Raw genomic sequence first — 25231 nt, 5'->3', positions numbered from 1 at the left:
ATATATATATGATATTCTGTTATTTAAAAGTTAAGTGGAAGGCACTGTGAACTGTACAAATGTAAAAAATATTTTTCCTACTTCTGGAGTTTACATTTCTACAGGGTTGATTAGACACATATCAAATAACGAAGTCACAACACATTCAATGATACAATTCTGTCATAATGAGTGATTGATATTATTATATATAATGAAGAAAGGGGTTATTAGAGATGAACATAATTTGGAAAGTCTTCAGAAAAGGAAAGCTTGGGTTACTTTCCAGAGTAGTGTGATTTATTATATACATGCTTCCTTTGTATTCCTAACAAGAACATAGTTTGATTTGCTATAGTATTTATTTATTTATTTATTTATTTGGTACCAGGAATTGAACTCAGGGCCTTGTGATTGCCCCCAGGCACTGTGCCACTCAGCTACATCCCCAGGCCCTACTGTAGTGTTTATAATCAATGTCCTTTTAGAAGTTGAAAGTTCATTAAGGACTATAGGCGTTAAGTGTCCTAGACAAATAACTGATTTCTGAAAATGAGAAAAGTGTAAATGTATTATTAACCTGAAATATGACCAATGAAAATGTTCTTACAGGGCTGCAGTGGCTTGTGTTGGAGCATTTTATGAAAAAATGGGGAGAATGTTAGGCAGTGCATTTCCAGAAACAGTAAATAATCTTCTGAAATCTCTGAAAAATGCAGAGGTAAGTTTTACAAAAAAGATCATTTGAATGTTTTCCCATGGCAAGAGTTAGATGTTAGTTAAAAATGGTGTTTTTCTGTTGCTGTGATAATCATACTACTAAATAAGAAAGATATTTCAGGTTATTACTTACCCTTTCTTTTCATGTATGTTACCTGAAATTTTAGGAGGAGGGGAAAGAATGCTTTACCTTGATAAAGAATAGGTTTACGTATTTTTTAAAAATTAACTGTATTATTTGTATTGGCATTTTATTGTTTGTGTATTTATATTTCCTATGTGTTTCATAATAAATTATCACAGACTTAAAATAATAAAAATTTATTTTCTCACAATTCTGGGGGCTAGAAGTCTGAATCCAAGTGTCAGCAGGGCCATGCTTTCTCTGAAGGCTTTAGAGAAGAATGTTTCCCCCTCTTTATTTGATTTTATCTCCAAAGACCTTGTCTACAGATGAAATCATAGTCACATATAGCAGGGTGTAGGGCTTAAATTATTTTTGAGCAGAACACAGTTCAAACCATGACACTTAATACCAACTAAAAATAGTTGTTTTGTCATGTCAGTTTGGGTACCATTATAAATTCCTTGTCAACTTTTGATTAACTAAAAATGGACTAATCTCATGACTCTTGTCATTCTAACTCTTTTGTCCAAGAAAACTAAACTAAATATCCTTTAGATGATTCTTCTTCTGGGAACTGTTTGTCAATTTATTAAACAAGAATAGAGAACATTTTGTGTCAGACATTAGGCATCTAATGGTGAATAAGACCTGGTCCCTGACCTCAAAAAGCTTACAATCTAGTGGAAGAGGTCTGTATGTGAACATGTATTATGATATGCTATAGCAAATATACTCTTAGATAGGAGAATAACCATTGTGAGCATACAGAAGCAATAGTTTGAGTCAGTAACAAGAAGGTGAGGGTTTACTGTTTTTCTGTGATGTTTTTAAAATACGTGGGTGTTTCCTTCTTCCTCTTTAATGATTTTTATTATTTTAACTACTTTTTATTTAATTTTTTACATTCTGAAACTTATGTCTCTTGAGAGATGATAGCAAAACTTTTCAATCTATTCATATTCTTATACTGTATTCTGCATTGTGTCATGGAAACAGTAAAATATGCTTACTTCTAACATAATTTCTCATAAAATACTTAATAGAAGTTGTTAATTATTACTTTCCAGGTACTTGCTAGGATATTTTATTTTACTTTTAATTATTTATTGTTACAATTTGGAAAGTAAGGTCATTAGGCCTAGAGAATTGTTTCTTGCTGTATTCTTATTAAATATGGAATTGTATTATAGTAATAGTTCTGAAACTTTATATACACATGTAGTCTCAAGGGCGAAGTGAAATCTTAATGAGTCTACAGAAAGTTCTAAACGGATTGGGTGGTGCAGCAGCTTCTTCTCATCGTGATATTTACAAGAATGCCAGGTCCCTCTTAACTGACAGATCAATGGCTGTTCGATGTGCAGTGGCCAAGGTTAGTATGGGAGAGATTTATAATGCTGCTCCTTATTCTGCTTGCTTGTAGTTAATGACAGGTTTTTCTTGTAATGTTTTAAATGATGATTGTATGTTTTTTGTTCTCATTAATTAGGTCCTGTTTTCTAAAATTGTATATAAATGGAATCATGACATGTACTTTTGTGTGTAAATGTGTTCTAGCTTTTTCATGCAGCATAATTATTTTGAAATGCATATACAGTGTATGTTGTATATATCAATTGTTCATACTTTTTATTAAGTAGTATTTTATCGTATGGATATGCTACGTTTATTTGTTCCTTCAACTTTTATAAACATTTGGGTTGCTTCTAGTTGTGGCTCTTACCAAAAAAGCTTCTGTGAAAAAAAAAAAAAGCTTTGCCTGAATGTATGCTTTCATTTCATTTGGGTAAATACCAGGGACTGAAATGGCTAGATCATATGGTAGATTTATATTTACCTTTTTTAGGAAGCTGCCTGTTTTCCAAAGTACTTTTGCCATTCTGCATTTCTGCCATTTTACATTTCTACCATTTTCCATCCCATCAGTTTAAGAGAATTCTACCTCCTTGCTATCCTCACCATTATTTGTTACTGAGAGTCTTTAGTTTTAGTCTTCCTAATAGATATCCAGGAAACAAGTATTTCTTTATGGCTTTAATTTTCACTTCCTGTCTTTGTTATATTTTCTTGTTGAGACAAAATACCCAACACCCACAGTTAAGGGAGGAAAGGTTTATTTTGGCTCACAGTTTATAGAGGTTTCAGTCCATAGGGGTTGGCTCCAAGGCAGAGTGGCATGACAGGGACATCACAGAGAATAAACAGTTCGTGGCAGGCAGAAGGCAGCAAGTAGCAAAGTAGCAAGTGAAGGACCATACAACCACAGCAGCCTGCTTTTTGTCCCTTATATTCTTTCCAGGCTACTTGACCTTAGAGTGAGGTACCTTTAATTCTAGCATTATACCATGAATCAATCCCAGTATAACATCCTAATTCCAGTGTCATACACTCCAGACCCACCTCTGAAAAGCTCTCCCTATGACCACATGAAGCTTTGGGGGAACATCTTGATGCAAACCATAACACTTCCCTAATGACTAATGATAAAGCATATTTTCAGTCATTTGTTATCCATGTTGTCTTTAAAGAAAGACCTAGTGAAATCATTTACCCATGGTTTTGAGTTTTTCTTACGTGGAGTTTTGAGATGTTTTTTAGGTTCTCCCAGTCTCTGGGCTTTTTGTTTTCTAAATAATGCCTTTTTGGAAAAGAAATTTTCAATTTTTCTCAAGTCCAAATTGTTGCTGTCACATAAGTTGCTCGGATTACCAGATACAAGTATGCAAAATTGGTCAAAATATAAAAAAAGAAACCCAACTTTTAATCATTAAGTGTTCTCCTCAACAAACCATTAGACACCAGAGTGCTTGTATCTGGTAATCTGAGCAACTTATGTGACAACAACAATTTGTAGTATAACAACCACTGGTGAATTCCTACAATCCTGTCTAGTGAAACTATGTATTGTCTCTAATGTTCTTTTAAATTATTATTTTCTTATTCCGTTTAATGATTTGATCAATCTTGTATTCCTACATCTGGTAATCTGAGCAGCTTCATTGAAAATAATATGTAACATATTACCTGTTTTATATTGGAGTTTTAGAGTTCAAACTTTCTTAGCAGTTTTGAATCTGTGTTCATGGGGTATATTGATGTGTAATTTCCTTCTCTTGTACTGTCTTTGTCAGATTTCAGTATCAGGGAGGTCCTGGCCTCATAGGATGAGTTGAAAATTCAGTTTTTTGAAAGAATTTATATAGAATTGGCATTATTTTTTTCTTAAACATTTGGTTGAATTCATCAGTGTAGAAGATTTTGAGCTACCAGACCAGTTTTTAAAATAAATATTGGATATTTCAGGCTATCTGTTTTTCTGTGAGTTGTGTTGTTGACAGGAAATTGTTCATGCATTATTTGATCTTTTCAATATGTATTGAATCTGTAGTGATTTTGTATTCCTGATTTTGGTCTGGCTAGGAATTTATCAAATTGATTAGTCTTGTCCAAGAAGTAGCATTGATTTCATTTCTTTTGTTTGTCAGTTTTTTAGTTTATTGATTTCCTTTCATATATTTATTGTTTTTTCTTTCATCTTTGTCTTTATCATCATCCTCTTCTTTGTGTGTGCTTGTGTGTGTGTGTATGTGTGATATTGAATATTGAACCCAGGGCCTCATGCGTGCTAGGCAAATGCTGTACCGCTAAGCTGTATCCCCAGGCATTTTATTTTATTCTATTTTATTTGTAATTTTAATTTTATATTGAGACAGTGTCCCTTACTAAGTTGCTCAGGCTGGCCTTGATCCTTCTGCTTCAGTGTCCTAAGTTGCTGAGATTATAGGCATGCACCACCATGCCATCTTCTGTCTTGTTTTTGTTATTCCATCTCTGGAAGCAAAAGTTGTAGGGTGTAATAATTTTGGCTTTTGTTTTTAATTCCAGTGTCTATTGGAACTCCAAAATGAAGCTGTGTTCATGTGGACTGCTGAACTGGAAAATATAGCTACTCTCTGCTTTAAGGCTTTGGAAAACTCAAATTACGGGGTACGAGTGTCAGTGGCTAAACTCTTAGGCACAGTCATGGCCACAGCGCTAATGCCAAAACAGGCAACAGGTATTGTTTGCCAGCTCATTATGTAAATTAACAAATAACTCAAAGATTTATGCTTCCTTTTTACTGCTTCCTTTTAAATTAGTTATTACCTATAGACAGGTCATCTTAAGGGATTTATTTATTTTTATTTTGGCTTTTTGAGACAGGGTCACTATGTAGTCCAGGCTGGCCTTGAACTCAAGGCAGTCCTCCTGCTTTAGCATCCCAGGTGCTGAGATTACAGGCATACACTAGCGCATGTGGCTCTTAAAGGGTTTTTTGTTGTTGTTGTTTTGGTTTGGTTTTTTTTGTTTTTTTTTTGGTCTTTTTAAGACAGGGTCTCGCTGTGCAGTTCAGGCTGGCCTTGAGCTCAAATTGTAGCTCAGGCTGGCCTCAAACTCACAACGATCCTCCTGCCTCAGCCTCCCAAGTGCTGGGATTACAGGCGTGTGCCACCACACCCGGCTTGTTTATGTTGTATTACACATATTATCACTATTGTTAGAGTACAGTATTTGACACAGATTTATTGAATTATCTTATTTTCTAACTTCTACTTTTTTGTATCATTTTTTGCTTCAAATTTGAATTCAGAAAAAAAATTGAATTCAGGTTTACAAGTACATTGTCAATTTCAAGATTATAAGAAAACTAAATGACTTTATCCCCATTGTAGTACTCATAAAATTAATTACTTGAATTTTAAAGTTGCAGTCAGAAGTATGATTTAACTTACAATAAAAAATCTGTTTCAGAAATATATTTGCTTATAAATTTATTTGTTTTCCTTAAAGTAATGCGTCAAAACGTGAAACGAGCAACATTTGATGAAGTTTTAGAACTGATGGCCACAGGATTTCTACGTGGAGGGTCAGGTTTCTTAAAGAGCGGTGGAGAAATGTTAAAAGTTGGAGGGTCTGTAAATCGGGAAGTGAGAGTTGGAGTTACTCAGGTTTGTAATACGTATTTCTAAAAGAATTTTGTTCATGTCACTTGCTGAATTTCCTGGAACACTGTTACTAATTAACAGCACATACATAGAGATTCTTAATATGGTCTGGTGTCTTTCGAAACATTTCTTTTACCAATGGAATGAATTATATTCAAATTCCGAATTGTGTGCATATATGGCAAGGTAGATTCTTAATGATGTGAAATATGTCTGCTATTGAATCTACTATAAATATCTAAAGAATTTTAGCTGGGCAACAAATGAGATATAAAATTATTCAATTTTAATTGAAACTGTATTCAGGTGTTGATAGCTTGAGGTAGCTATTGTAGGTAGCTTGAGGCATTTAGATTTTAATATTCTCCAATGACCATATGGCTATTGTTTAATGACCCTATATTTAATATCAGTGATTAATTTTCAAAGTAATTATAAGATTAAATTTGACTTTGAGTTATAATTTCAGAATAATTAAAATCAAATAAGATGGTTAATGATCTAATAATAATTAACACCTAATACAGTGAAGTGGATCTTCATTATCTTTAAGTCACTACAACTTCATCTTGTCTCTGAAGCGAGTGTAAAATGAAAGTAAATCATTTTTATCTTACAGAGAGAGTATATGCAAGTGTACTGCAGCTCTGAGTCAGTGTTTATTTAGGATAAGGTTTTCTTACTTTATACCATGACCTTCTTGGTTACTGGAGTGTGTTTAGCCCTTGTTCTTTCCCTTTCCAGTCTGTCTTTATGTTTTATTCCCCAAATACTGGGGATTGAACACAGGGCTTTCTCACTATGCTATGTACCTTGCCCCTTCTTATTTCTTAATTTGAGATGGAGTCTCACTAATTTACTAAGTTCGGTAGGCTGGGTTTGAATTTACAGTCTTGCCTCAGTCCCCCAGCGTGCTGGGATTTTAGGTGTGCATCCCCACACCTGGCCTCTCCTTTGTTATTCGTGAAACTCTTGTAACAACTGTTTCAGTCAAAGATTCTTTACCTATAGTTCCTATGCTAGAAGTCCTAAAAGGGTGTGAAGTTTAAATTTTCTCTATTTTAATCTTAAATATAATTTATTTTGTGTACTACCAACAGCTGTTTCTGTTGGTTTATCTGTGATTTCTGTTCATTTATATATATGTGTGGCTGATGCTGTATTCTGCTGTGTTCATAGGCATACGTTGTTTTTGTAACAACTTTGGGTGGTCAGTGGCTGGAGCGTAGCTTTGCTACGTTCTTGTCCCATGTACTTGATCTGGTTTCCCACCCTCGGGCAACACAAACACATGTGGAGGCTGTGTACTCAAGACGTTGTGTCTCCTTTATTCTAAGAGCTACTGTTGGGAGTTTACTGGGTGAAAAAGCCCAGATAGCAGCTGCTAAAGAGATCTGCCAAGCTATTGGAAAACAAATGAAAGCAGTAGGTAAGAATTATTACACAATGTGGGGTGTTACCTTAGTTATTTAGTTATTTTAATTTTTTTATTTTATGAAAAAATAAAACAAAATTTCATAATCAATAAGAGAATGACAATAGCTAATACTGTGCATTGTCTTCAAAATAGGTACTCAGCATATAAGACATAAACCAAAAAGATTTTTGGAGAAAAGAAATGGTAACACAGATCTTTCTCATCAACAAATAAAGATAAACTATTAGTATAAATGAAACTAATTAGCATATATATTGAAATTCTTTTTAAACAATGGAATTCGTTATTTGGGGAAGTATTTGAACTTCTTCCTAGTTCTTTATTATTATTATTATTCTCCATAATAGATCTGATTAACATTTCTCTTTTTGGATGTACTCTTATATTGAGTACTTTTTAATATTAAAACAATACATCATTTTAATAAAATAGGGTTTTAGAGGCAGACATCATAGTGCACACCTATAATCCCAGCACTTGGGAGACTGAGGTAGGGGGATCTCTGAGTTTGAGGCCAGCCTGGGCTACCTAATGCGTTTAAGAACAGCCTGAGCTACATAGTGAGACCTTTTCTCAAAAAAATTAAATTTAAAAATAAATAAAAAACAAAATAAAACAACATGTTTGTAAAATTAGGTTTCCTATTTTAATTTCTACTGCCATTATGTTATGTTATGTTATGTTATGTTACGTTGAATGTGTCTCGCTGTGTAATTCAAGCTGACTCTCAACTCACTATGTAGCCCAGGCTGGCCTTGAACTCACAGTGATCCTCCTGTCTTAGCCTCCAACTGCTAGGATTATAAGCATGCGACACCATGCCTGGTACTTCCTATATTTTATAACTTTCTTGAAATGCAGTAGCATATTGGTTTCAGTCTTCAAGAAATAATCTATTATAGTTTTTCTGCTTGGGGCATATATTCTTTTATAAACACATATTCTTTTTGTCATAACTTCCCTCCACCAATGGCTTAATATGAAGTCTTAGGAACAATTTTATGTAGTTATTCTCCCTCTATAACATATATTATGAAATATCAGTAATTCATTTTTTAAATTTATTTTATTTTATTATTATTATTATTTTTTTAGTTTTTTTCCGGTACCAGGAATCAAACTCACGACCTTGCGCTTGCCAGGCAGGCACTGTGCCACTGAGCTAAATCCCCAGCCCCAGTAATTCATATTTTATCTTTAAAATTTATTTTTATTTTTAATTAATATAGAACGATTATGCATATTTATGAGGCATCGTGTTATATTTTAATAACACAGTGTTATAAAATATATAATTATAAGATTAGGGTAATTGGCATATTTATCGTACCAAACATTGGTCATTTTTTTGTGTTGAGAACATTCGTCGTCTTTTCTAGTAAGCTTATTTTAAAGTATTTAGTTAGGTTGTTACCAGCTGTAGTCATGCTGTTGTGCTGTAGGGCATTAGAAATGATTTCTTCTATCCAGCTGCACCCTGGTAAAATCCTTTACTAAAACATGTATTTTTAAGTTTAACATAGTTATTGAGTGTCTTGAGATTTACAGAGCAGTAATTCAGTGTTTAAATAATGGAGTGAGATAAAGTTCTTACATTTATGCAGTTTATAATCCAATCAGTGGACTAAATCAAGATGTAAATTCTATAAGATAATTTGGTTTTAATACTGTTCAAAATAGACATTAATTTTAATAAGGCAGATTATGTTGCCTAAAAAATATTTAGAAATAAGGAGTTAGTGGATAGATATAACCAGTAATTTATTTTTAGAGAAAATATAAACATTTTACAAAGTTAATGAAAATTATAATTAATTTTCGTCAGTTACAATATCTTAGTATTTTATTTTTTCACTCTTTTTTTTTGTTGTTGTTGTGGGGAGGTTTTCTGGTACTGGGAACCGAACTCACGACCTTGCGCTTGCCAGGCAGGCACTGTGCCACTGAGCTAAATCCCCAGCCCCTAGTATTTTATTTTTTAAATGTATAGGGCTAATTGAAATTTTTGAATTATGAGTTAAAGGGTGTTTGAATTAGTGAAATATTATTCTTTAGATATTATTTAAGTAACTGAGGAGATAGCCAAATGATGGAGGGCTTAGCATGCAAGAAGCCCTGAGCTTCATCCCCAGCACTGCAAAAAACAAAAACAAAATATATATACTCATGCTTAAATATAAATCTGTCCTATTTTTACAACTGGAAAAACGTTTGTGAGGTGATTCATGATTGCTGACTAGCGGGTGACAGGCAGTGAGTGTCTCTAATTTGTTGCCTCAATTCCCCTGAGATGGGGGCAAAAGTCTGATACTGAAGGATAAATGAAAAAATAACCCAGCTGGGCTAATATGCAGTGTGGGTGAAGAGAAACCAATCCTGGATCATAGTACTCACCCCCCACCCGGACCCTGTGTGCTACTTGCCATCTTGACAAAGGACCAGTCTGAGGGAGGGAGCATCCCTGCCTTTCAGTGATGGCCTGCCAGACGGAATAGACAGTCTCACCTCTTCCCCACTGGGTGTGGTGAAGTAAGATATTTCTAACCAGGGACTGAAACTGAAAACAGAACGAGATAAAATTGGTTTTGAACCAAGGTGTCTTCCTCTTAAGGCTGCTTTTAAGACACTAAGAATTGTTGCTGCTTACTAAAATAAAGTTGTTTTCTTAGAAACACTATGCAGTATAAATTTCAGCACTGTCCTAAGGTCATTAAACAGTGTTTTTAAGTCAATTCAGTATATAGTTATAAAAATTTCACACTAAATGATAACTGCATAGAATTTTTAACTCTCAAATATCAAGTGGTATGGTTAAAAATACAAATATTATAGATGAAGAATAAAATATCACAATTCACCCACATCAGATGTACAATTTTGCGTTTCCAGAAGCAGTAGTGAATGACACAAGTAGTGAGAACAAATCAGGTGCAGCAGACATTGCAGCGAGCCAGCACGTGATGGTCTGTGCCCTTCAGGAGCTCGGGAGCCTGGTACAGAGCCTGAATGCCACCGCTTCTCCACTTATCCAGGAAGCATCTATAGGTATGGCATCCAGTTACTTGCTGGAATGTTTTCTCATTGTTTTATAGAGTCATAGCTATGATGGACCTTTACCTCCTGGTTATTTATTATAATTGCAGTTGAGATCATAGAGTTTTATTTATCTTCATTGTGGTAGGGAATATTGAACTAAATAGGTAAAACTTCTGGAGACCAATCATAGTTATAGTAGTTATTTCTAATAATTAATGAAAAACTGTTGAAGACTTTAGTTTTTCATCAATATTTTGATTTTATTTGATGTGATTGTTCTATATTCTTTGTAGAATATGTATTCCGGGAAAGCTCTCTATTTAGGAAAAGCATATTTGGTTTTTTTTTTTGGCAAAGTTGTGAAACTGGGTGAAATAATGGTGATTATTGTCTATATATATGTATATATATTTTTTTTTTTTGTGGAAGGAAAGTGTCTTGGTTACTTTTCTCTCATTGCTGAGACAAAAATACCCAACACCCAAAATGAAGGAAGGAAAGGTGCTTTATTTAGCTTACAGTTTGTGGAGGTTTCAGTCCATACTTGGCTAGCTTGGAGGCAGAAGATAGCAAAGCAACAAGAGCAAAGGCGGGAAAGGCAGTGCGTTCAAGCCTCTTTCTCTCACTTATATTGTAACAAGGCTGCTCCACCCAGGGAGCAGCACTCACATAGTTAACCTTCTAAACGTCTCACACTGACGCAATGAATAACATCCTAGAGCAGGAAGGGCATGTCCTTTGCACCCCAGGATGTAGAACTGCTGAGTCACTTAGCCAAACCTCTAGATTCTCCAAGTTGGCACAATGTATCAACCATAACAGAAAGGTTTATTTAGCTCACAGTTTGTAGAGGTTTCAGTCCATAATCAGGGGCTCAAAGGCAGAGTGGCCTGGCAGAGGGGCAACTGTTCATGGCGGTAGAAGACAGCAAGAGCAGAAGACTGATTATTGTCATTATTGTGTTGTACATAATCTTTTAGTTTCTGAAATCAAAGAGTAATATTTGAAGCTTTGTTTTTTTTAGGCCTTTTGGAGATTGTAACTTCCGTGCTTCTTCACCCAAGCATGGCTGCTCGGCTTGCCGCTGCGTGGTGTTTGCGCTGTGTGGCTGTGGCATTACCATTCCAGTTGACACCATTTTTAGACAGGTGTGCAGAACGACTGAACAACTTGAAGACATCACCAGAAGCTGTTAGTGGATACAGTTTTGCAATGGCTGCTTTGTTAGGTGGAGTTCATCAGTGTCCTTTGGGCATTCCTCATGCCAAAGGAAAGGTAATACAGAGATCCTAGATTTGTGAACCTTGTAAGTGGGCTTCCATTGAGCACTGCTGTTTTTAATTGTTGAGCTAGGTGATTAAATGGCAACAGGTTCATTATGATAATTTGGAGTATAGTCTTAACATGCCCTAATTAAAACAGAATATTTAATCCTGATAATAGGATGATAGGTTTTGTCTGGATATGGTATTATGATACTTAGAAATAAAAAAAAAAAAGTTTATGTAAATAATTTAAAATTCAATGCTTTTTTTTCAGTTACTAGAAATAGAAAATCAGATTGCTATATTCAAAGGTGGCAAGAGAATATCCTATTACCATGTTTTGGGGGCTGGGGATTTAGTTCAGTGGCACAGCACCTGCCTGGCAAGCGCAAGGTTGTGAGTTCCGTTCCTGGTACTGGAAAAAAAAACAACAACCAAAAAAACCCCCCAAAAAACCATTACCGTGTTTAGAGTTTGTTAATACTTAATTAAAAATTAAATTGTCTTTCAAGCTGGCCATTGTTTTTCATTGCTGGCATTTCAACAATGCCAGCAGTTGGGAGGAGGCTGAGGCAGGCGGACTCTGAGTTTGAGACAGTCATGGGCTACATAGCAAGTTCAGGGCTATAAACTTTTTTTTTTTTTTAAGAAATGAAGGAAAACATATTAGCAAACAGACACATAAACTCTTTTATAAACTCCTTTTCCCCCATTTTTTCTTTCTGTTATACCAGTGATTGTGAACCTATGGCATGTCTTTTTTTTGTTTGTTTTTTTCTGGTACTGGGAATCGAACTCACAACACTCACAACCTTGCACTCGCCAGGCAGGTGCTGTGCTGCTGAGCTAAATCCCCAGCGCCCTTATGGCATGTCTCCACACACCACTTTCTTATTTCATGTTTGCTCAAAGGTGCTTAGGCTCTACCTTGTGCTCAGGGAATAAAATGTAATCTTTCTGATAGGCCCGTGCTTCATAGTTAGCCTTTATTTTACCCATTTATTCTGATTTTCCACTGCTCTACTCAGAGATCATGGTGCTTTTTCCCAAGAGTTGTTTAACATCTAAGGCCCTTCTTTTATTAGAATTTCTTACTCACTTGGACCTGACTTAAATCCCTTCCCTATTTTTTTTTTTTCCTTTTGAATTTTTTGAGACAGGATCTTGCTATGTAGTTCAATTCTGACCTTTAGACATGCTGGGCCTCCTTGGTGCCCTTGGCCTACATACTCAGGTAGTCCAGGCTGGCCTCAAGCTCTTGGTCATCCTCGTGCCTCTCCCTCCCGAGTGCTGGGATTACAGGTGCACACAACACCTGGCTTCTTTTCTTTAAAAGATTTGACCAATTCAATCACTGTCTCTTTCCTTAAATTTCTTCAAAACTGTTTACTTTATATTAGCTGTTGTTTGCTGACCATTATGACATCTGTGCTACTATTTTATTGTTTAGTTGTGTGCAGCTTTCCAGTTTCCGTTTTTCCCTTGTCTTCTCTGTCTAGACCAATGATGGTGAATCTATGGCATGCATGCCACAGTGGGCTGTTTGTGTCTTTGAAAGCTCTGAAAAGTTTGCCATCACTAGTCTACACTGTAAGTTCCATAAGATTAGTTTACAGCCATTTGTATCATAGGTGTTCAACAAATTCTTGAATATGGAGTGATACTACAAATCATGATAGCATTTATCAAGTTACGTGGGCTAGCACTGTTCTAGGTATTGTACTGTGTTAACTTAAACCTGGCAGGAGTGCGATAGACTCCAATTCTTCCTACTTTATCAGTAAGAGAACTGAGGGACAGAGTTTAAGTTGCCCTAGGTCAGAAAGCCAGTAAATGGCAGAGCTGGAACATGAACCCACGCAGCCTGGCTTTAAAGCTTACTCTCTTTTTCTTCTTGAGGTACTGGGGATTGAGCTCAGGGTATCTACACTGAGCTGCATCCCCAGCTGTTTATTTTTTATTTCGAGATTTGGTCTTGCTAACTTGCTGAGTTGCACAGGTGGTGTTTGAACTTGCAGTCCTCCTACCTCAGCCTCCCAGAATGCTAGGATTATAGGTGTATACCATCATACCTTGCTTGTACTTTTCTCTTGACCACTGCGTGATTCTGGGTCTCCTCAGAGTCACCACTACAATAGATATTATATGTCTTTATGTTGCTGCTGGGAACATTTTAACATTAACCATGAAAGGACAACTTCTTTTTGAATATACTAGTTGTCTGTTTTATTTGATTTAACTTGTTTAAATTAAAACCTGGGGCTGGGGATTTAGCTCGGCGGCAAAGTGCCTACCTGGCAATCGTAAGGTCGTGGGTTCAATTCCTGGTACTGGAAGAAAAGACAAAAGACAAAAATAAATAAATTAATTAATTAAGTAAGTAAGTAAGTAAAACCTAACCTAAACTTCTCTTACAGATGGTAGTTAGTATTGCTGAAGATCTGTTACGAACTGCTGCCCAAAATAGCAGGCTATCTTTGCAGCGCACCCAAGCTGGATGGCTTTTACTTGGCGCACTTATGACTTTAGGTATGATTATATTTGAGTAGGATTTTTGTCTTATTCTGTAATTTTCAATGGACTGTAAAGCAAATTAATTTAAAACTACTAAACTTCACTTGGTAGACTTTGAAGGTGTAAAAATGATAAAAATGTTTCATCATTTGATAGTAGATTTATCTTTTAAGTAATTTCTGATTATGTACATTCAAAGAGAAAGTTGTTAGCAAAGTTTTGCCTTTACCATAAGAATAGCCATTGTCTCGTTGATAAATTCTAATCAAAAGAGTTGAGAATATGGGGCATATTGATTTCCCTGAGTGAAGTCTTCTTTGTAATAGAGTGATAAAGTCATGATTAAATAGTGTTATTGGTGGTACTTTTGGGGGGACTACCATTATATACTTCGTTTTCTCAAGTGCCGTGATAAATCTTACATACAAGGAAAGTTTAATATTGTGCATAGGATGGAAATACATATTGCTGGAGTCAGGTATGTGTTAACTCTTGAGCTCACATGTTTAGCTGCTATTATAAAGAGTGTGTATGTATATATGCAAGGTTGGTGTTCGAAGGGAATCTGTCTGTTGGGAATTACACTTTGGCCTAGTTTTCTTTTCTGAAGAAAGTAAGTATCTGGGTGTGTTGTCTCATACCTGTAATCCCTTGGGAGGCTGAAGCAGGAAGATTATGAGCTAAAGGCCAGCCTGGGCAATTTAGTGAGACCTTGTATCAAAAATAACAGTTAGGGTGAGGTGTGGTGGTGCACACCTGTGAATCAGGAGGCTGAGGCAGGAGGATTGAGGCCAGCCTCGGCTATCTAGTGAGTTTGAGGCCAGCCTGGATTGCGTAGTGAAACCCTGTCTCAAAAAGACAACAAAAACAAAAACAAAAAATGTAAAAGAAGAAGAACTGGGGATGTAGCTCAGATCTAATAGAGCTCCTGTAAGTATGATCCCCAATATGGGAGGTGGGGTGGGGAGTGGTAATGCTTTTCCAGAAATTTATGTTAAGTATATAAGTGGTATGGTAAATTAATTCCTTAGCAGAGTAAATGTAGGTTTTTAGTTCTGAATGTAGTGCTTTTCCATGAAACTAAACATATACAGTACACTGCCCCCAGTATAGGGGAATATGTATTTGTATATGTGTGGGGAGTAGGTATATATGTTTATGTACATATATAATATTTATGGGAAAAAAATCATAGAGTATAGTCTAGATAAATTTTATTATTGATAATATGTTACCATTCTTAATATAGGATAATTTTTTTGCTTCTTATATGTTTGTTTTATTTGGATACTAAAAATATTAATACTCTTAAAGTGATTTTTTTTTGTATTTTATTTTTTGTGGTACTGGGAATGAACCCAGGATCTCATACATGCTAGGTGAGTCTGCTACCACTGAGCTGCATCCTGACCTCTTTTTAAAGTATTTTACTTTTAGACATGGTCTTGCTGAATTATGAGGGCTGGCCTCAAATTTGGAATCCTCCTGCCTCAGCATCCAAGTAGTTGGGATTTTAGGCATGTGCTACTATACTCATCTTAAAGTGAATTTTAGTATACTTTAACATATATTCATTTTGCTCACTGAATAAAAACATTTTGAAACTAATGTTAATTTTGAGATTAACAAAAGAATGACATATTGTTAACTTGTGTGGAACTCATATCCTTTGACTTTTGATTGTAATGATATTATTTATAGTTTTGTACCCTTCATTTTCTTTTTTTTTTCCTTCATTCTCCTGGTTAGGACCATCTGTTGTTCGTTATCATCTGCCCAAGATGTTGTTATTATGGCGAAATGTTTTCCCTCGTTCTTTAAAGGAATTGGAGGCTGAGAAGGCTCGAGGGGATTCTTTTACCTGGCAGGTAACTTTGGAAGGTCGTGCTGGAGCTTTATGTGGTAAGAACTGAAAGAATTGCACTTTCAGAACATTATATTACTAAAATGTTTGTGAAGTAAAATCACGAGTTTAGTTTTTTATTTTATTATGTAATGATAAATTCATAGATTTCTAGATTTAGGAAAAATTTTATAAATAACCAACTCCGGCAAACTCTCATCATAGTTATTGCTAAGTTATTGGTATTTTGTAATGAAAATGAAGCTGAGACTCTAAGAAAGTCAGAACTAGTGGTAAGACAGGAGGTAGAACCCAGGTCTCTTCATTGCTAGTCCTAGAGTCTTCCGTCTGTCCAAAAAACACCAAATCACCCAGTAAAAAAGTGAGTATCTAAAGAAAAAGATTAGTCTTGCATAATGGAAAAGTGGCCATCTTTTTCTCATTTTTATCAAATCTGTAACTGTTGATGTGTTTTTCAGACATCAGCATTGCAGAAGTGTTGGATACAGTTTTTTTAGGACTCAGAAACTTAAGGGAAGGTTCCAGTTTTCATTTGGGAAATACAACTATATTAGGTGTCCCTGTTCTTTGTGTTTATCTCAGGGTAAAAAAGTACTTTTCCCACACTTGGAGAGATACATGTCTAACCTTAAGGGTGCAGTGCAGGATGTGTTTTTCCCCCACATATCTGAGAGGTATTTTAGTCTTAGCTCTTAGTCTAACCTCTAAAGGCTGGTAAAGATACTCCTTCTCATTGGACCATTTGGTTCACTCCTGGTTCTGTCCAGACCTGCTTTCTTTGTAGTCATCTGAATTCCTGTGGGAATTTAGTCTTCTGAGTTTCTACTCACAGAAGTCTCACTAACATATGCCTTCATCACTGTTGACCATTTTTTCTCACTCTTTTCTAATGAGTTTTCTCTAGTTGTTGCTGAATTTTCTTTTGGCTTGACATGGTTCAGAACCTTGTATTTTATAATAAAGATTTAGATGCCTTTCTTTTTTTATAAGTTTAATAACTCACAAAAGCTGCATTAAATCTTTCCTTTTAAAAATTTTATCTAGCTATGAGGAGTTTTGTTGCACACTGTCCTGAGCTCCTAACTGAAGATGTGATTAGAAAATTAATGACTCCTATTGAATGTGCTATGACTATGATGTCACAGTAAGTAAACACTTAGGACAATGTTCTGCTTCATATATTAATAAATATTTATATAATTCTCAGTCATACTTTACTTCCGTCTAGAGTCATATAGGAAATATCTGAACCTGAATTTTTGTAAAGTGGCTTTAAAAGTTGAAACAGTGAGCCAGGTATGGTGGCACATGCCTGTAATCCCATCACTCTCTTAGGCTGGGGCAGGATTGCCTGTTTGACCTCAGCCTTGGCAGCTTAATGAGACTCTTATTTTAAAATAAAAAAAGAGCTAGGGATGTAACTTAGTGAGAAGGCTGTTGGTTCTAACCCCAGTAGTGCATTAAAAAAAATTGCAGTTATCATGTAAAGTACAATTTTATTTTGTAGTGTTTTTACTACTAACAGTAAAGATCATGAAACTAAAATGAAAATGTGATATATATGACAGTATTTACACATTGTTAGAGGTTTATAAATAATGCTCATTCTTACAAGTTACTCCCAGCTGTGCTTTGCTGTTTTAGCATTCCATCTGTAATTAAAGCCCATGGAGCGCACCTGAAAGCTAGTGCTGCAATGGTTCGTTTAAGACTTTATGATATCTTGGCCTTGTTACCTCCAAAAACTTATGAAGGTAAGTACCCGGTAAAAATTCTTCAATATGTTTGTCTTAGTTACTTTTCTCATTGCTTGGACAAAATACCCGACACCCAAAGTTAAATGGGAAAAGGTTTTTTTAGTTTACAGGTTTTAGAGGTTTTAGTCCATAATCTGCTGGCTCCAAGGCAGGGTGACACATGGCAGAGGGGCAACTGTTTATGGCTGCAGAAGACAGCAGAAGCAACAAAGGAGAAGAGAGGGAGAGGACACGCCTCTTTCTGTCCCTTATATTGTATGCAGGCTACTCACCCTAGGGCAGATGTAGCATTCACATCCTTAATCCCAGCATTGTACTATGAAATCAGTGACACACCCTAGATTAAGTGACTTCCAGAAAAGCCCCCATTTAAAATTGCATGAAGCTTTGGGAGAACATCTAGACACAAACCATAACAATGCCTTTCCAGTTCTTCACAATATTAAAGAGTTCTGACCAAGTCTGTCCAGCTATCTTGTTATACAAAGAAAGGCTACCATTTTACTTTTCTTCATCGAGGTACTCATACTTACTGAGTTCTCACTGTGTTCCAAGTTCTGTGCTAAGCCTGTATTTTATAGATGAAGAGTCTCTAATAGAGAGCGGTAAAGTAACTTGCCCAGGTCTTAACAGCTCAGTAAGTGGCAGAGCTTGGATTGAAACCAGTTTATCATCAGTATGTGTATTTTTTATTACCATTCTAAACAGCTTCATGTATATTGTAATGTAACCAGTAATGTAAGGGTCTGAAGGGAAAATAGTTGTGTACTTTGCAGAAATCCAATATTATATAAAATGTTAATATTAAAATGAGCTGTTAATTTCCTTCCAATACAACTATGCTCAGGAATTTAGGTATTCTCTAGCTCAGTAATTCCACATTATTGGGCAGTGGGCATTAAATAATAACCACATCACATTTAATATATTTAAAATAAAGGTTTTATCTTCCATTTGAGTTAATACAAATTTTTAAAAAAAGAAGTAGGGATTTTGTTCCTGTTGAACATATTGTTACTCCTTATGGCCAGTAATTGTAATTTTCTTAAAAATTATTAGTTTTAATCTGATCTAAAATTGTTTTTTTAGGATCTTTCAATGCACTTTTGAGAGAACTGGTAGCAGAATTCACTTTGACTGACAACTCAGCTAACACAACTACCTCACTCCTCCGATCCCTCTGCCATTATGATGATAGTGTTCTTCTTGGTTCCTGGCTTCAAGAAACTGATCATAAATCAATTGAAGACCAGGTAGTAATCCATACAAGAAAACAGAACACTAGCTTCATTTAAAGCAATGGTATACATTATCATGTAAGAATAAAATATTGTGGACTAAGCTTTAATTTTCATTTAGCTTTTTAAGACACTGAATGATAGCATCTTGGGTATAGAAAAATGGTGAAGAAAGTAAACAACAGTGGTTAGAATTTGGCTAAATGTCTTTATTCAGTGTTCTTTGTATTTAGATATTTTGTGACTGGCAAAAATCAGCTTTAACTGGCTTTTGTTTTGCCTGTGTTTTGTTTTATGAGATTGGCAAAGAATGAGAATTAGTAGGTTAGTGATCAGAAACTTTTGCCCACTGAATACATAATTTTATGTACTTTTTAAAGACATTAAAGCCCCTTTTAAAATAATTTTATGGGTTTACTTATGGCTAATATTATTTTGCTCACACATTAATGTGGGGTTATAAAAATGTTTTCAGTAAACAAGACTGTTCCTAAAATCCTATAAGATATTAATGATGATTTTTTAAACAGTCAAATCATATTTTTTTTTTTTGTCTTTTTTGAGACAAGATCTTACTGTGCAGTTCAGGCTGGCCTTGAGCTCACTTTGTAGCCCAGGCTGGCCTTGAACTCACAATGATCCTTCTGCCTCAGCCTCCTGAGTGCTGGGATTACAGGCATGTACCACCACGCCCGGTCCAAATCATATTTTTATTTGTTTTAAAATTTTTCAGGTCTAGTCATTCTTTTTTTATGACTTTTTCTTCTCTTCTCTTCTTCATATCTAAAACTTAGTAAGTGAATTTCCTAAAGAAGATTTTGAGTAATTTTTATGTGATTCGTTTGCAGCTCCAGCCAAACAGTGCATCTGGAAGTGGAGCGCTGGAGCATGACCCTTCCTCCATTTACCTACGAATACCTGCTGGGGAAGCTGTACCGGGTCCTCTCCCTCTTGGAGTCTCAGTCATTGATGCTTCTGTGGCTCTTTTTGGTGTAGTGTTTCCTCATGTTTCTTATAAACACCGGTTAGTATTAAGTTAATCAGGTAATTTTAATTAAATATAAATTATATTCCAACAGTGGGTTTCCCCACCCTAGTTAATGCTGCAATAAAATGAGTTAGTATTTAAACAGAAATCTCATATGTTTACTAACATAAGTGGCATGTACATGATAAACTATATGCAAATTTCACATAATTGGAGACTCTATGTAAGATTTGGTTCTGTGTGCTAGCATCTGGTATCCATTGTACTGTGTACTATTGTCTTGTACAACAAAGTTTTCATTATAATAGTTTGACAGTTCATAAGTAGGCTTGACTGTATGTTTAATTAGGGAGGTTAGTTGGTTGATTCTGTTTTTGTTACTGAAGAAATAAGTGGATAACTCAACTCTCTGAAAGCATTTGTCTGTGAGATCATTCAGGTCTGGAATTTGGGGAAGCTAAGATAAACTGGTTCATTTCTATAACAGCCTTTTAGTTTGCTATATTTTATATCCACAATCATCCCTAACTTTAGTATTAACTTTAGTAGTCACTCCATATGTTTATGGTTTTTCAAAAATGAAACTCAAAAAGGAATTAATGTAAGATCTTTATAGATAATATAGAAGTTTTACAAGATATACCTTAAATATACTATATTTATGTATGAGATACTATATTTTTAAATATGTGGATTACATGATTAGTTTTAGTTTGATATTCATATTTAAAGCTTAAATGTGAAATTTACCCAAATTACTTGAAGAATATTTGATTGTCACATAAAGAACATTAAAGGTGAAAAAATCTTACAAAAGTGGAGTGTGGTGGTGCATGCCTATAATCCTAGCACTCAGGCAGTTGAGGGAAGAGGGTTGCGGTGAGTTTAAGGCCATCCTAGTCTCCAGTGCTTGGATTCTAAGCAGATGCTATCACACCTAGCCTCACAAGTATAATAGCCTTAACTGTAAAGAGATCCAATTGAAACTCTTGCAGAAGGCTCATTATTTCTTCCTGTGAGTTTCTGAAAAATGCTTTCATGTGAAACTTGTGGCATACTGTAAGTTGAGCTTAAATCCTTAGAGTGACCTTTGAGAGGTTTTGATTTCCACTTTAGGTAATCATTATCTTAGGAAGTACTATATCTACCTTTCCTGGATTCATTTGCTTTACAAACTGTTTCTTTTAGAATAGTCTTACTCTTTTTTTTTTTTTTTTTTTTTTTTTTCTTTTTGAGACAGGGTCTCGCTATGCAGTTCAGGCTGGCCTTGAGCTCACTTATGTAGCCTAGGCTGGTCTCAAACTCGCAATGATCCTCCTGCCTCAGCCTCCCAAGTGCTGGGATTACAGGCATGTACCACCACGCCTGGCTTCTTACTCTTATCAGAATAGTCCACCACAACTTTTTTTGTAAACTCTCTTCTTTTGAAATAATATAAAATATGAAACAATATAAAAGCCAATTTACTTTTAGTTTTCTAAAAAATGACTAAAGATAGTCTTTTTTGAAATCTCCGAATAGCTTTTGAGATTAGGATATAACCTCAAAAGGATATAACCTCATCTTCTGTGTAAAAGTATTTTTAAAAATACACCATAGGTCTTACATTTCTAACTTAAAAATTTTCCACAGAGCTACATAATGATTGTTACTGTGTTTAAGAAACTGTGTTTTGTGTTAATCAACTTTAGCTGTAACATAATAACTAGAACATATAACTGAGGTAGCTAACTTATAAAGAGGAAGTTTCCTTTGACTCGTAGTTTTGGAGACTGGAGTCTATGATTGATCAACCTCATTGATTTTGGTTCTGTGTTGGGGCAGCACATTGTGGCTGGAGCATGTGGAAGAACAAAACTGCTTTCCTTATGGCTGGGAAGCAAAAAGACAGAGAGAGGCTTCCATGGTCCCACTGTTCCTACAAGGGCAGATCCTCAGTGATCTAAACTGCCTATAAACAGCCCCGCCTTGGGGATCAAGCTCTTAACGCATGGGTTAGGGGATTCAAGAGGCAAACTGTAACACACCTACTATATGTCATGTACTTTGTTGGATGTTGGTGTTAATGGTAAAGACCACTGCAGTTATTACCTAATTTTGCTAATCAGAACTTAATATTCAATCTTCTTTGTTCTATTTAGTAACTTCCTGATTATGTATTAATTTAGAATGAGGAGCTTTAGTTTGGACTAGCTGTGGAATGAAATAGAAAAGAGACAGCATGCAGTATTGTTTTCTAAACTATTACTTTGCACTCTTACTGATTTTTTGAGGCATATTTGAATAAAAATATCACTAATACAATGTTTATCCTGTTACTATAGATTGCAAATGTTGGATCACTTTGCAGAATGTGTTAAACAAGCCAAAGGTGTCCGCCAGCAGGCTGTGCAGCTTAATATATTTACTGCTGTTCTAAGTGCTCTAAAGGTATGTACTTTTAAAATATAATAAATAAAATGTTAATGCAGCTGGGCATGGTGGTGCATGCCTATAATCCCAACACTTGAGAGGCTGAGGCAGGAGGATCACTGTGAGTTGGAAGCCAGCCTGGGCTACAGAAACAAGTTCAAGGCTAGCCTGCCTGCACTACATAGTGAGACCCTGTCTCAAAACAAAAAAAAAGTTAATGCATTTAATAGGCCAGGCATCTCAAGCTTATTATAATGTTTATGGGTTTATGTGTACTTGATAACTGTACATTTATGTTAGCTTAATTAAATCAGTAGAAACCTTATTTTGGGCTTACTGTAATTAAATTAGTATTTTATATAGTTCCTATTTCAATTTGAACCTCAAATTTCACAGTGCCAGTAAGTTCTTTTGGAATTTCCCAAGATGTCTGATTAATCAAATATGATTTTCTACTGAAGGGTGACTAAACAAAGCTTAAGTTTGATTTGTGATTTAGAGAAGCTGTGTATATAATTTAAAGACGGCTGCATGTACGGAATGTTTTCAGATTTAGCTACTCATTAGGTTTGTGTCTAGTGCAATTTGTTTAACCCCTTTTTTGTTTGTTTTCTGAGACAGGGTCTCACTGTGTAATTGAGGCTGGCCTTGGACTCACTGAATATCCCAGGTGGTAGTTCAGATTCACAGTGATCCTCCTGCCTTCGCCTCCTGTTGCTGAGATAGGGGTGCATCATGATACCCAGCTTCTTTAACACTGAGTTTTTTGCACTGAGTTTCTATACTATGAAGTCGAATAGCAGTTTGCCTACCTCACAGTTGATGCAGCCTTTCATAATGGATATGAAAGCTTTTAATGTTATGTGGTACTAAGCATATTGTAGGATATTGCTTTAAAATAAAGTGGTAGCCAATCCAAGCATTTAAGTGAGCATATTTTAAGTCATGTTTTGCAGCTATTAGGGAAAAGGATACAGGCACTGGTTACAGAGATAAAGGTTTATACTGTTTAAATAACCATTAGTATATGCCCTCTTTATAAAACATCAACTAATACTGACATCTCATTTTTTTTTCTTTTTAAAAGTTAGGTGGCTGGGAATGGTGGTACATATAATCCTAGCACTGGGGCGGCTAAGGCCAGAGGATTGTTGTGAGCTCAAGGCCAGCCTGAACTACATAGTGAGACCCTGTCTCAAAAAAAAAAGATATGACTGTTTTTTGTTGAGTTTTATACTGGTGAATCAGTTTTATTAAGGCTTTTCTTAAAGTTTGAGTTACTTATCATGTTTTGAGATCATATTTAGGAAAATGATGACTGTCAATTTAACAGATACTGATTCAGACATAGTATTATACATGTAAAAACTGGCTGAAGAAAGTAAGGTACAGTGATTGCAATACATTTTTTTCTTTTAACGTGAATAGTCATCGTAGTTATTTTTTTGAAAAATTGATGTAGGGCTTAGCTGAAAACAAAAGTACTTTGGGACCTGAGGAAGTTCGTAAATCGGCTCTGACCCTGGTTATGGGAGCTCTTGACAACCCAAACCCCATCCTTCGGTGTGCAGCAGGGGAAGCTCTCGGAAGAATGGCTCAAGTAGTAGGAGAAGCAACTTTTATTGCTAGAATGGCCCAATACAGCTTTGACAAGTAAGTGGGGCTCTTGCTAACAAGTAAGTTTCTCAATTAGGCAAAGGTATCTTTTAGTAAGCCATAATTGCTATCTAGACCATATATGGCATGTGACAATATTTTGTTTTTTCATGACCATCTCAAATTTTCAGTCTAATAATTGATTTAACTCTGGACTCTTGGATAGGTATAATACGTCAGGCACTTTCAGTGTGGGGAGGATTTCTAATCTAGCTCTTGGAATCAAGAGTATTAGTCAGATTTCTTAGTTATGTATACTCCTTCAGGAATAAATAATGAAAGCCGGGTGTGGTGGCACACACCTGTTATCCCAGCACTTGGGAGGCTGAGGCAGGAGGATCTGAGTTCAAGGCCAGTCTGGGCTACAAAGTGAATGCAAGGCCAGTCTGAATTGCATTGTGAGACCCTGTCTCAAAAAGACCAAAAAGAAAAAGTATGGTACATATCAAATTTTAAAGACTTTAATTTGAAAAAACAATGTGCAAAATATCAATAATTTATTATATGGATTATATCATATTTTAATATTTTGGATATGTGTTAAAATTAACTTCACCTGTTTATTTTTCCTTCAATGTGGCAACTAGAATATTTAAAATTATGTTTGCAACTTAATGTTATGATCCCAGAAAACATCTATGTTCTATATTATGATTATATGCTGGTTGTATACACTATACAATTATCAAAACTGATTAAATTAGGTACTTTAATACACAATTAGTGGCTTAATTTAGAGAATTTTGCATATAAGTACATCTTAGTACAGCTTATCTAAAAATTAATACGTATTTTTAATTTTTTAATTTATTAAAAATATATTTCACAGAGAAAAAATTTTGACCAATTTTGAGCCCCATTTTATAGGGGCTCAAATTGTAATTATACAGACTTGGAGATACAGTTCAGTGGTACAGTACTGCCTAGCATGTGCAGGGTCCTCTAGGGTTGGTTCCAGCATGCAAGAAGAAGAAAAGGAAATTATAGCGAATTTATTTTATTTTATTTTTTTTTTATTTGTTTGTTTTTTTGGTTTTTCTCTGGTACCGGGAACTGAACCCACTATAGCGAATTTATGAAGTGAATGATAGAATATTTTACTTGATTTTGTGAATATAAATTGTGTGTGTGCGTGTGTGTATACGTGAGATGTGCTGGGGATTTAACCCAGTTCCAGGTCCTTGTACGTATTAAGCACATGCTGTATCACTGAGCCACAGGTCCAGCCCCACAAACAGCTTTTTGTTACATT

At 35.3% G+C, this 25231-nt stretch overlaps 1 protein-coding gene across 2 annotated transcripts in view; it reads left to right on the top strand.

Annotated features, from left to right (window-relative positions):
- The window catches only part of Heatr5b (HEAT repeat containing 5B), an 88002-nt gene that overhangs the window by 5377 nt on the left and 57394 nt on the right, over positions 1-25231 (top strand). For both annotated transcript variants that reach the window (XM_005390863.2, XM_005390864.1), the window contains exons 4-18: positions 592-700; positions 2049-2198; positions 4712-4883; positions 5657-5814; positions 6991-7240; positions 10139-10294; positions 11310-11560; positions 13968-14079; positions 15814-15966; positions 16973-17072; positions 17573-17682; positions 18775-18938; positions 19772-19947; positions 22236-22341; positions 23786-23976. In XM_005390863.2, coding sequence (XP_005390920.1) covers positions 592-700; positions 2049-2198; positions 4712-4883; positions 5657-5814; positions 6991-7240; positions 10139-10294; positions 11310-11560; positions 13968-14079; positions 15814-15966; positions 16973-17072; positions 17573-17682; positions 18775-18938; positions 19772-19947; positions 22236-22341; positions 23786-23976 — 2358 coding nt within the window. The remainder of the gene's footprint in view (positions 1-591; positions 701-2048; positions 2199-4711; positions 4884-5656; positions 5815-6990; positions 7241-10138; positions 10295-11309; positions 11561-13967; positions 14080-15813; positions 15967-16972; positions 17073-17572; positions 17683-18774; positions 18939-19771; positions 19948-22235; positions 22342-23785; positions 23977-25231) is intronic.

Source organism: Chinchilla lanigera, unplaced genomic scaffold (assembly GCF_000276665.1).
Source record: "Chinchilla lanigera isolate Chin_1 unplaced genomic scaffold, ChiLan1.0 scaffold00040, whole genome shotgun sequence".
NCBI classification, from domain to species: domain Eukaryota; kingdom Metazoa; phylum Chordata; class Mammalia; order Rodentia; family Chinchillidae; genus Chinchilla; species Chinchilla lanigera.
This window is presented reverse-complemented; position numbering and strand designations above follow the sequence as displayed.